Here is a 12,232-nt window from a genome sequence, read left to right as displayed (position 1 = left end):
TGTAAAGGACACATTCTGCCCAAAGCAATTCTTAAGAGTCTAAGTTTAAAGTAATGGAAAGAGTCTTATTCATTTCCATTTCCTGTGTGTGGAGAGCAGGACATGTTTCCTCTTCCTTTCCTACTTCTCTCTACTTCATTCTGTTTTACTAAACTAGATCCTTACTAGAGAAGAGGAAAGTAGCAGAAGAAAAATAGAAATAGAAATTCTGCCAGCTACAATCTGATTCCTGTTCCTGCTAAAATACATAATCTGGCCAAGTGCCCGTGGTTTATTCCCTTAAATCCTAGTCACTTGGAATGCTGAGATCTGAGGATCAAGGTTTGAAGCCAGGCAGACAAATCTGGAAATGTTTATCTCTGATTAGCAAAAAGCTGGAAGTGGAGATGTGGTTTAAGTGGTGGATTACCAGCTTTGAGTGCAAAAGCCAAGAAGTGTGAGATAACCTCATTTCAAGACCCAGTATAGGCACAAACAAGACAGAAATCCCAATCCAAAAGACTCACATAATCTTAAAAGACTTATGGCAGTTCATATATTACTAGTAAATTAAAGAGAATAAAAATATAAATCTAGCAATCTGGAAACATTGTTTTAATTTCAAAACCTGATTTTCAAATACTTTTGCTTTAACTACAAATAATTACAGTTTTCCTAGCACTTAAAACTTCTTAATCTTCAAACCCATTTATATTTCAAGAACATTGGCTTTTGTGGGGAGGCTGGTTGTGATTGGTCCTGGTGCTTGGTTTCAGAGTCTGGAACCTGTCCCAGGACTTTTTCGCTTGTGGCTAGAGTTCTACCACTTAATCCACAATTTCACTTCCTGCTTTTTCAGCTAATTGGAGATCTCACAGACTTTCTTGTCCAGACTGACTTCAAACCTGAGTAGCTAGTACTACAGAAATAAGCTACTGGCACCTGGCTATCCCATGTATTTTAAACTATCTGACGCTTACACAAAATTAATATGTAAAACATTCAGAAACCAATGTTTAATATGCAAAAGCAGACATTGAAAAATAGGAGTCTTTTTCTTTAATTTCTTTTTCCTTTCATAAATAGGAAGTCATATTGACCAAAAGTATATACAATGTGAATCTAGAATGCTCTAATTTGTTCAGAAGTGCATTAAAAAGTATAGTCAGGAATTTTAGGCTTGAAAGAACACATTTTTGAACCCCAGAGAGCAATCTGTTTTCAAAGAAAATTCCAAGTACCTTGAGGCTAATTTTTTAAAATTATAAATGTACAACAGATGTTGAGCATACCACTGTTGACAAGAAGCTTATGGATTAATAGCTCTTTCGGAAGCCCCTTCCCCTTTCCTCCATGAAGCATGTTATCTTCTAAGTATTTTATCTTTCATGCCTTTTATTCTGCTAACAGAACACTTTCCCTCTCAGGCAGCTGTCCTGGGCTGGTGATGTCACTATCCCTTAAATATACCTCCCCCTTCCATCTATCCTATTAAACATTGCTGCCCTAGACTCTGAAAATCATTATTAGAGATAACACACATTTCAGGGCGAAAGGGAGAAGGAAAAGCAGTATGCGGGGACAGCTGCTGAGTAATTAAGGCTGTGGGAAGTAACTTATAAACGTCGGAATGAGGAGGAGTTAGAAAGATTCTTTGGGAGCAATTTTGGTTTAAGAGATAACCCATAAAAAGAAGGATGGTAGAATTTGATGTAGACAGAATATTAATATCTTTGTAGATGGACCGAAGGGAAGAGTACAAGATTCTCCTCATCTCCAGTAAAATTTGCAATAGAATTCTCTAAGATAATTTGGAGCATTTAGTGTTGAACAAGAAAGTATTTTAGAATGAGCAACAACTTGAGTTGGCAGCAGAGATTCATTTAGAGGTGAAAACCACAAGGTATATGCTGTCCATCTGCACACATCCCAACAGCCTATTTTCTGAGTACACGGCACTACAATGGTAACTGCAAACCAGGGCTCCTCAATGGTGGACATTTTGTGCTGGATATCCTTTGTCCTGTGTGGTGGTCAGTGACATCCCTGGACTCTACCCACTAGAGGGTAGCAGCTCCTTTCGTCAACTCTAGCAGCCAAACTGTCCTTACACATGAAACTCTGCCCTCATTCATGAAACTCTGTCCTCAGGAAGGTAAAACAGCATTAGCTGAGAATCACACTGAAAACAGAACATTTCTGGGCTCTGCAATTGCTAGCTATGTGCTGTCATTTGAATCTTAAAAGTGCACCAATGACCTCTTGTGTGTGTGGCTTGGTCCTCAACCTGTGAAGTTATTGGCAGTGGTGGAACCTCTCAAAGGTGGAGCCTAAAGGAAGGATTTTAGGTCATTGGGGCTGTGCCCTTAGAGGAGATGATGGAACCCTGGTGTATTTTTTTCTCTCTTGCCACAAGATGAATGGCTTTCTTCACCCTGGGCTCCCATCATGATGAGATGCCAGAATCACAAAGCAACAGTGGCATCCAGTCACAGATTAGGATTTCCAAAGTTGTAAATCAGAGTAACCTTTTTTCTCTTTACAAGTTGGTTGTCTGGGGTATGTTTTTAAATGGTGATGGAAAGTTGACTAACATATTATGTGACTGGGCAGCAGTCTTAACTTCTCTGTGATCCAGCCTCCATACCCATACAACAATCATGAAGATGATTATTTACCCTTTCGGACTTAATAGTGCACCATGTGTAAAATCTGTCCACCATCATTCTGGTGGACATATTAAAGCCAAATCAATGGTAAGTATAGGCCCATGTTATGATGTCACACTATTCGGTGTGTATTTCAGGTCCTGCTCTGGAAGAGAGCATGACTGGAGCTTTAATTAAACTTTGTCTCTTATTAACACTGTAAATAACCCTTCAAAGGTTTGATATTTTTGGTCTCTGTTCAGACAGTATAAATTGTGGATGTCAAACTACTTGTTGAAAGAAGGCATGAGCTAACAATGTCTTAAGTTGTTTTTTTGTGATTGTAGAGTTTGAACTTAGGACCTCACGTTTGCTAGGCTGGCACTCTACCACCTGAGCCATGCCTGCTTTCTATTTCTGGTTATTTTCGGAGATGGATTCTAGTTAACTTTTCTCCCCAGGCTGGCTTTGATCCTTAGATCCTCCAGATCTCAGCCTCCTGATTATTTAGTGCTACAGATGTGAGCCACGGATGCCAAGCTATAAGTTTTATGATAGAAAATAATAAGGAAAAATTGGCTTAGATACAAAAACATGTAATTTAATTAGAACATTCCATTCCATAAGCACTGACAACAAATCTGAATTTGATTGTGCTTGCTTCTGGAACCTTCATTCCATCCCATCCCCAAGGTACGATGGACGCAGAGGCAGGTGTCTGTAAGCCTGTGATAGGTGATAGCTACATGCAACTTTTGTTTTCAATTAAAAATAAACTCAGATATTGTTTGCAGAAATCATTTCCTGGGTACTTTTCTGAGAATACAAGAGGCATTCAAATTGCATCTCATAAAATGACTGGTGTTTACAATTTAAAGCAGATAGTTCAGTAAGCAGGAAGCTGGAGCAGGCATTTTGCTAGCCACTTAAAGCCCCAAGAGATGTCAATGATATTTTTCAATAGCATACACACTGACTTACAATGTTCTAATTACATTCATTGCCTGGCGTATAAAGGTGCTTAATTATTCATATTTTTTGTTTGTATTTATCTAAGACACAAAAGCTGAGAAGCAGGAAAAGAGAGCTCATTCTTTCTGAAGTCCAGAGGCTGTTTCTAAGTTACAGTGCATCAAACCTTACAGACAAATTTGTTTAATAAAACATTACAATTATTACTGGGTGCCAGTGGCTTATACCTGTAATTGCAGCTGCTCAAGAGAGTGATATCTGGAGGATTGAGGTTCAAATCCAGCCTGGTCACAAGCTGTACTGTATATCCAAAATAGCCAGCAAAATAGCCAGCTATGGTTCAAGTGGTAGAGTGCTGGTTGAGCAAATGAGCCAAGCCAGCATGAGGCCATGGGTTCCAAATCCCAGCACCAGAGACACACAAAAAAGGTTACAGTTATCTCACAAACACAATAACTATATGAAAACTTGTTAACTTGTGTCACAAAGTTATGGATTGAATTAGTATGTTTCTAAGCTTTCTTTCTTCATTTGCAGTTCTGGAAAAGTTGAATCTATTTTGTAGTAGAAAGGAAGACTTCCTAAATAGCCTGTGAAGAGCTAAGGTCTTAGCTCAGTTTCATGAGAAGAGACACAAGTAATAATGACTATTTTGAGCTAATTTTTAGCCATGGAAACTAAGTACTCAGTAATGACTGAATCCCTGCTGCAATGCCACTTCCATGCTTCGATGCTGATCAGCTAGGATGCTGTTCCCTTGGGCAACTAGCCTCTCCTGCTGAGGTTGAAGGGAAAGGAATTACCAAGGAGATAGACAGTAGAGACTTTGAAGGAGGTATATGAGAGAAATCTTGAAGATTCATTGACCATATTACTTTGGGGCACATAAAAAGTGATGTGGAAAAGGAATCAAGCTTCCTATACTAGAGAATACAAGAAATGATATGCATTCCTACACGGTAAGAGTTTGGTTGGCTCTTGACTATTTCAATCTCTCTGTTCAGCTCGAAAGTCAGGAGCATCTGAAAATTTCATTGATCAAGTTCACTGGGTGGCCTCCACATACTGGAACCGTGGTCTCCCCTCATTGTGACCAAAGATGTGCGCTATTCTTGGCTTCGGCCAAAAAGAGAGTGAATGAATGGTTTCTGGGAGGGCTCTGACAAAGGTTCAGAATAGCCCTGAAGGAGTTGGTGGGGAGATAGGACGGAATTCCAGGCCCTCAATATTAACAACCTATCATCTACACCATTAACAATTTTTTATGGATGTCCATCACCTGAGGAGGAATGTTATACTTTAATTATTATTAGAACAATTATAAAGCTACATTACTACTCTACTGGAACTTAATCTGGAAAAGAAAAAAACAGTGGAAAATGCAATTTATTCTGTCATGCAACAGTCATGTACAGATGCTAACAACACATAAAAAGAAATTATTTTAAATTATATTTTATTTTGTAATTGATATAAACCAGAACATCTGGCTTATACTTTGTAGGTTCAGACTATAATTAGAATGTGAGAACAGAAACGACGCAAGACATTATCTATTTTTTTCTACTTTTAAGTTGGAAGCTGCTGTAACATCTTGGTCAAGAAGAGATAATTAAATATAAGAATGGGATGGCTTTGACCACACACCTGCAATTTATTGGCCTTTTACTTGTCTATCCTCAGGCAAATTGTACTTAGCTTTTTTCACCTTTATTTTTTCTGTTTGTAAAAGAGTAATAATAGAAAGAATACACTATAGAATTATTGTAGGAAAACAAAGGAGGAGGCAACAATGCTCAATAGAAAATGTACTCATTACCTTGCTCATGTAACTGTAACCTCTCTGTACAGCATTTTTACAATAAAAACATACAAAAATATTAAATCACAAAAAAGAATTATTGTAACATCAGTTGATGCTGTATACCGGGTATTTGCCACAGTACTTTCAATTTATGTGACGAAAGGTTAGTTTATATTTGTCTAGAATTCACATTGATCTTTAATAACTATGCATAAAAGTAGAACTAGGGTCCCTGTACTTTAGACATACAATAGTTTTTTAATTAACCACATGACCAAAAGACTAACTTCTTGAATCAGAACCTTTGTGCCATATGGGTGCCGGAGATAAAGCTAAAAAGCAGAGTGTTTAGTTACTTCTCTAGCTTGAAGAAATTTTAGAACACCTTTCTATTAGCCTAGGAAGAATAAATGGGGGAAGGGGCCACTATAAAATGTGCACCTGTCACAAACTATATCAATATCCCTGACAAGAGTCAGGGTCAAGGTTGTCTCAGATACAGGAGACATCAGGGTAGTAGTGCATCTGCTCTCTATAAATATATAATTAAGTGATTATGTAAAATACTTTAGCTTCTTTTAGTTTCAGAGGCCTGGGAATTCTTAGAGTATTTTAAAACACAGTCCTGAGATAATGGAAATAAAAGTTATCTTCTAAGCTATGACAAGCACATTTCTCTTTAGTTAACTTAATCTATACTCTGGTGGCATGTGGACCGATTATTCCTTTAAATATGTGGGATAATAACTAAGAAGTTAAAAGAAGCATATGAGAAATTTTCTAATTTTCTGATATCATAAAGAGTCAAACACTGTCTAAAATTGTTCCAGAATCATCATTTATGTTCCTCAAGGTACTACAATATGAGAGTTCTAAAGTTAGGACATAATTTTTTTACTGTTGCTCAAGGAATCACCTCTAGATGAGCAATAGCATCTTTTCAAATGCATTTGTGGAGGGGCAATGACCTCAGTGACTTGGAGAAACTTAAATAGAATAATGTAGCTTGTGACTCATGCCATTGTTACTTTTCTCGAGGAAAACAAAGCTTCCCTTTGTCTTCCCTGTCTCCTCCTTTCACTTCCATTGAACGAATTAGAATTCTACCTCAGATTAAAAAAAAAAAAAAAGAAAGAGGCCAGGAAGCGGAATAGATAAGAAATGACTAAGTAGAAGCAGGTGGATCTGCCAACAGAAAATGAGGCTATAGGGAGAAAATTAACAGGAGTCAAGATACCATTGGCATAGACCCAAATTCTAGTTTTTAAATAACCATGGGTTAAACTTGCTGTACATGCTAAAACAATTGCCTACCTTGACTATGAAAGTCTGGTGGAGTACTTTAGATCAGTTGGTGATCTATTTGAGTTTTACACATGGAAACCACAGCAACTTCAGCATACTATAGATGCTTCTAATACTCGCATTTCCAAACCACGGGCAAGATAGCTTTGGGAACCACATACACTCACAAAGGTGGCACAGAATAGTTTAAATATTTTCTTTTTGTATGAGTACTGGAGCTTGAACTTGGGGTTTGGGTGCTGTCCTTTGGCTTTATCACTCAAGGCTGGGCCCCAACTTCATTTCTGGCTTTTTGCTGGTTAACTGGAACATCAAACCTCAGATCTCAACCCCCTCAACAGTTGAAGTCTTGAGCCACCAGTGCCCAGGAGAAATAGTTTAAATTTTGAAGAGAAGCAACACAAATGATATTTTCCAGGTAACTAGAAACGATAAGTTAGATGTAGCTTGCATGTTTAAAATGTTCTCATTTGGCTCTATTCCTCTAAATGAAAGTATAACTTTGCCACACTGTTGAATGTGAAAAATCAATTTGGGAAAGGAATATCTCTGACTAGTCTGATTATAAGATTTTAGAAGTTCTTGTTAAAAAGTAATTTGTTTGGGAGAGTTTGGGGGAGGGAAAGGGATGGTATGGGAAAAACAAAGGAGGGGATAACAATGCTCAATAGCAAATGGACTCATTACCTTGCTCATGTAACTGTAACCCCTCTGTACAGTAACTTTACAATAAAAATATTTAAAATAAAAAAGTAATTTACTAAAAATGACATGAAGGCATATCTATATATTCACTTGTATAATTTCTTAACTAGTTAGAGTTGCTAGCCAAAAATCAAATAAGTTATTTGGACTTTGCAACTTTCAGTATTTCTTTGTCCCCAGGAATACCTTGGAAAGAACCTCTAAGACAAGCAGGAGCCACAAACTGAGAAAGTCTGATGTGTTCTAACATTTGGAGAATGTATAAATAGGTGCCAACTTCAGAAACAAGTGACGTTTTGTTCGTTTTCATATCTAGCATGAGCTAATGCTTCGGAAGATGGAGTTCTGAAAGACTGCCTTTAAAAATATGACCCAGAGCTTTTGCTAACCCTCGGGCAGCAATTCAGTTATCCCTCAGCTAAAGCAGAGACCCCCACAAAGGTACACTCCAGAGGAGGGAAAGAGAAACAAAGCCCCTTGTTTTGGTCTCCTCTCCTTCCCTGTTTAGGTTTTAGCTATTAGACTGGAAAGATATCTAAAGATATCTATTAGACTGCCAGACCAATTGCTATTTTTCAATCACTCCTTAACATGGTTATAGAGATCAACCTGTAGAACTAGTCTATTTGTACAAAGTGAAGGCATAATTTTGTTTCTTTTCTAGCTGCATGAATTACATAAAAATAAGCTATTTTTAGTTTTAAAAAATTGTACAGTGTCCTGTAGGTCATCAAAGAGTTATTTAGCTAGGCATTTGTGACTCACACCTGTAATCCAAGCTACTAAGGAAGCTGAGGATCTTGATATGAAGCCAGCCCAGGAAGGAAAAGTTCAGGAGACTCTTTGTCTATCATTAACTAGCCAAAAATCAAAAGTGGAGGTGTGGCTCAAGTTGTAGAGTACGAGTCTTGAGCAAAATGTTAAGTGAGAACATGAAGCCCAGAATCAAGTCCTAGTTCCAGCACAAAAGAAAATAGAAGAGTCATCTATTAAATTATCAAAGTCTTTTAGCCATCAATTTTATTGAATATAATTTACAGACTGTATTGCTTCATACATTTCCATCCATGATTTATCCTGGCTTTCTGTATGTGTGGCTTCTCTCCGTAAGTTACTGGGACAAGAATAACTAGATTGCCAATTCAAGCTTGTGGATTTCACCCAGAGTCATCATTATGAAAGGAATCATTGCTACATTACCATGGTTGTTGACTTGATGTAGACATTGTTTTTCAGGTGGCAGTTTCCGTCATTGGGCACCACGATGCCTGCCAACTTGCTATCAAGAGCAAGATGAGATGTCTGATCTGTCATCACCAGCAGCAATCTTTTAGCTTCTTTTCGCCATCCAATGTGACTCTTGAAATAAACATGCATCATTAGACCTTGTACAATCACATAGATCTGTCCTGTGTTCTTTGCCTCAAGAAAACAATGTTTGAATTGACAAACATGAAGCGAGGATATGTGAGGATAAGAGTTCAAAGCGGCTTGCTCAACAGGGTCCACAATTATCTGTACATCCTCTATTTCACCACTGTCATTGAGCCCAGACTGCTAGTGTTGTACTGGAGGAAGCATAAGGACTCAAGAAGGAACATACGTGATGTATCGTGGGATAGCGTGGTTCTCCCGTGGGATGAACAGCCCTTTTGGATTTTAGTTATGTCCATGTGCTCAAGTTGCTCTTGCCTTTTGTTAAAAAATATTTTCCCAGTTTCATCCCTCTCATCTGTACTAAGTGAGTCATATGTGTGATGAGTTCATGGTAGAGGGGTGCATATTCTTCCAAACTATGTTTCACCTCACAGACCAGAGAGAAAATAAAATCTCTTCATTCTTTCAGAGCATTGCATCTGAGCACTCAAACCTTTATTGACCTGACACATCTTACCTCACACACAGCTGCCTGCAGCATGGCATCAAACCCTCCTTCAGGGGTATCTATGTTTCCGGAGATCTTTTGTCTGTGCACTGCTTTTTCAAACTCCGTGATGTTTTCTGTCAAGGATAGGACATGGATGTAGCCATGAGGAGGCATACAGTCTAAATTGTAGTCACTGCATTGGAAAAGAAATGCAAAGTGTGTTTTTCTATGTAAACTTGAGAGTTTCAGAGCATAGCTAAAATTATTCAGTTAAACCGAGAAAGAAGTAGGTATTTTTTTGGGGGGATAGGGAAATTTAATAACACAAAAATCTGAAAAATTAGAGGATAAATTTAATCTTGCTGAATACTTCTTTGGAGTAAGAAATAAAGCCATAATGTTTAATGTTTCAAAAATGAAGATTAAATATATTTCATTAAATGAGACAACTAGGGATATTCAATGTGCAAATAAGGAGGAATATAAGAAGTTGGAGTAATTTCCTGTTACAGTTGGCCAAAAACCATCTGAAAATCACATTTTGGGAAATATTTGTGAGAATTAACTGAACTATATTATTGTTTCTTACTGTTTTTGTTTGTTTGTTTGTTTTTCCAGTCCTGGGGCTCAAACTCTGGGCCTAGGCACTGTCCTTGAGCTCATTTTTGCTCAAGGCTAGCTTTCTACCACATGAGCCACAGTGCCACTTGTTGCTTTTTCTATGATTAATTGGAAATAAGAACCATGATCTTCAGACCTCAGCCTCCAGAGTAGCTAGGATTACAGGCATGAGCCACCAGCACCTAGCTCTCACTGTTTTTTTAAAACGATGTTTAGACTAGACTTACAGTGAGCTATTAAAATTCATGAAAACTGCTTTCCTGACAGCTCAAAATGAAGTAAGATCACCTTCAAGGGAAGGTTCAAGCTGGGCATGATGACACAGATTTGTAATCCCAGCAGTTGGGAGCCTGTAGCAGGAGACCACAGCTCAAGGTCAGCCTTGGTTACATAGTGAGATCTTGTGTCCAAAAAGAAAAAAAAATGAGAGCAGAGGAAGTTGATAAAGTTGCCACTAGGAGATAAATCAAGTCTCTTCTGGTAAGATAGGTAGTTTTAGTAAGTTGGAATATGTAGTAGAAGATGACTTGAGCAATTTATGGTAGCAGAAAATATGTTAAATTAACATGATTTATATAACAATAACTACACAGATTTATTTCTCTGAAAATTCAATATGCTAAAGGTAGTATCATGAGAGAACTTGTATATCTAAGATTTGTTCTCTTCCTGGTAGGACAAGTGCTATTTGGAGTCAGAAGTGCAACATGGTAGGAAAAAAGGGTTCTTTGTAAATCATCAGTTTCTCCTCTTTTGATTCACTCCATGAGATAGCCAGGCTTTCTTCATGATCAAATCACAAAAACTTAATTGTGACAGAGATGGAGAGATAGATAATTAACATGATAAATACGTTAATTTTTGTCAGGCTTGAAGTCAATAATTTTGAAGCAAACCAAAAGGAGAAATTAGTAATTTCCACAAAGGTATTTGTAAACATAATAGCATGGTCAGTAGATGTTTATCTAGAGTTTATACCAATATTATTTAGGTTTTGTGTTCTGTGACAAAAAGTGAAGAAATAACATTAGAAGAAATAGAATATATGAAACCCGAGCTACAAAGAAAAGTTTTCAGATAGAAACAGTCTTCTTGCTCGCATGCTTTGGATTCCGATTCATAAAACAAAATTCCATACTCTGGTAAATTTGTTATAGAAAAACTAGATGTAACAAAAAATAGTGATCTACTAGTATCCACATCAAGTAGCAGATACCTGCATTGATTATGAATCCTTTCTGGGTGGATGCTAATGTATGGTGAAACAGTTTTATCAACATATGACCCAAATCCAAGGCGGAAGTCATGGGAGAAAAATGCCATTTTTCTAGATAAGTCATTTCCAACAGAATTTAATTTTTCTATATTATTGTGCATTGATGCTGATACATCAACAAGATAATAAAGATCCACAGGATATTTCTTCAAAGGGTGAATTTTCAGCATAAAATTAGCTTCAGCTCCTGGTTCAAAGAAAGAAAAGCATCACATAGTTTTTATTTTATGTATCTCAGCATGAACTGTCAATAAGTCACATTTCAGCATTTAGAGAAATTTACACATTATGAGACTTGGAATATTATGAAATAATTAATCATATATTTTTCAAAATTAGTTTCTTAGTTTCAAGTTCTATGATGGATTTCCCATAATCCTGCAGACTAGCTAGACTTAATAATAAACGCACTAGCTCCATACAAATCTAAGTATTGTCACATACACCTGAATTGTCCATGGCCCTCAGTAGTTAGAAAAGCTGAATATAAAGCATATGTTGTCTCCAGAAGGTATAAGGGGCTATGGGATGGTTTTATGCAAACCAGAAAAATTAAATTTTATCGAAGGCATATATATATATATATATATATATATATATATATATATACATATATATGTATATATTCGTTCTTTTGGTTTAATGTGTATTTACAGATGATGTGAAAACTCTGGTTCTGACCAGTACAGTAAACTTTAAAAATAGTGAATATATCATTATACCCAAATGATGTGGTAATTTCCCCAGGACAACTGTCTACAGTTTCCTATTTCAGTTCTCTGTCACATAATAATTTCAAACAAGGACCTCACTATTCCCTTAGGAGCCCAAAGCATTGGTACGTCTACTTTTATTTTTAAAATATGTTGAAAAAAGTCACTTATAGTTTGTGAATTTCACTTTAAAACTCTAAATCAAATGATTTTATGTCATTAGCTATTTTTGTCCATGGAAAATATTTTGAATGGGAAGTATTTAAAACAAATAAATGAGTTGTATATGTAATTGGTAGGCCAATTTCCTTATTAAGAGAAACTTCTAATTTATCAACTCTT

At 36.8% G+C, this 12,232-nt stretch overlaps 1 protein-coding gene across 3 annotated transcripts in view; it reads right to left on the bottom strand.

The window, feature by feature from the left end:
* Itgb8 (integrin subunit beta 8) overlaps positions 1-12,232 on the bottom strand; it is an 81,489-nt gene that overhangs the window by 23,787 nt on the left and 45,470 nt on the right. For all 3 annotated transcript variants that reach the window (XM_042695806.1, XM_042695807.1, XM_042695808.1), the window contains 3 exons: positions 11,118-11,364; positions 9,308-9,473; positions 8,614-8,772 (listed from right to left, as the gene is read on the bottom strand). In XM_042695806.1, coding sequence (XP_042551740.1) covers positions 8,614-8,772; positions 9,308-9,473; positions 11,118-11,364 — 572 coding nt within the window. The remainder of the gene's footprint in view (positions 1-8,613; positions 8,773-9,307; positions 9,474-11,117; positions 11,365-12,232) is intronic.

This window comes from Dipodomys spectabilis, unplaced genomic scaffold (assembly GCF_019054845.1).
Source record: "Dipodomys spectabilis isolate Male_0828 unplaced genomic scaffold, ASM1905484v1 ptg000190l, whole genome shotgun sequence".
NCBI lineage: Eukaryota > Metazoa > Chordata > Mammalia > Rodentia > Heteromyidae > Dipodomys > Dipodomys spectabilis.
The sequence above is the reverse complement of the archived record's forward strand: the minus strand, read 5'-3'. Positions and strand labels throughout refer to the sequence as shown.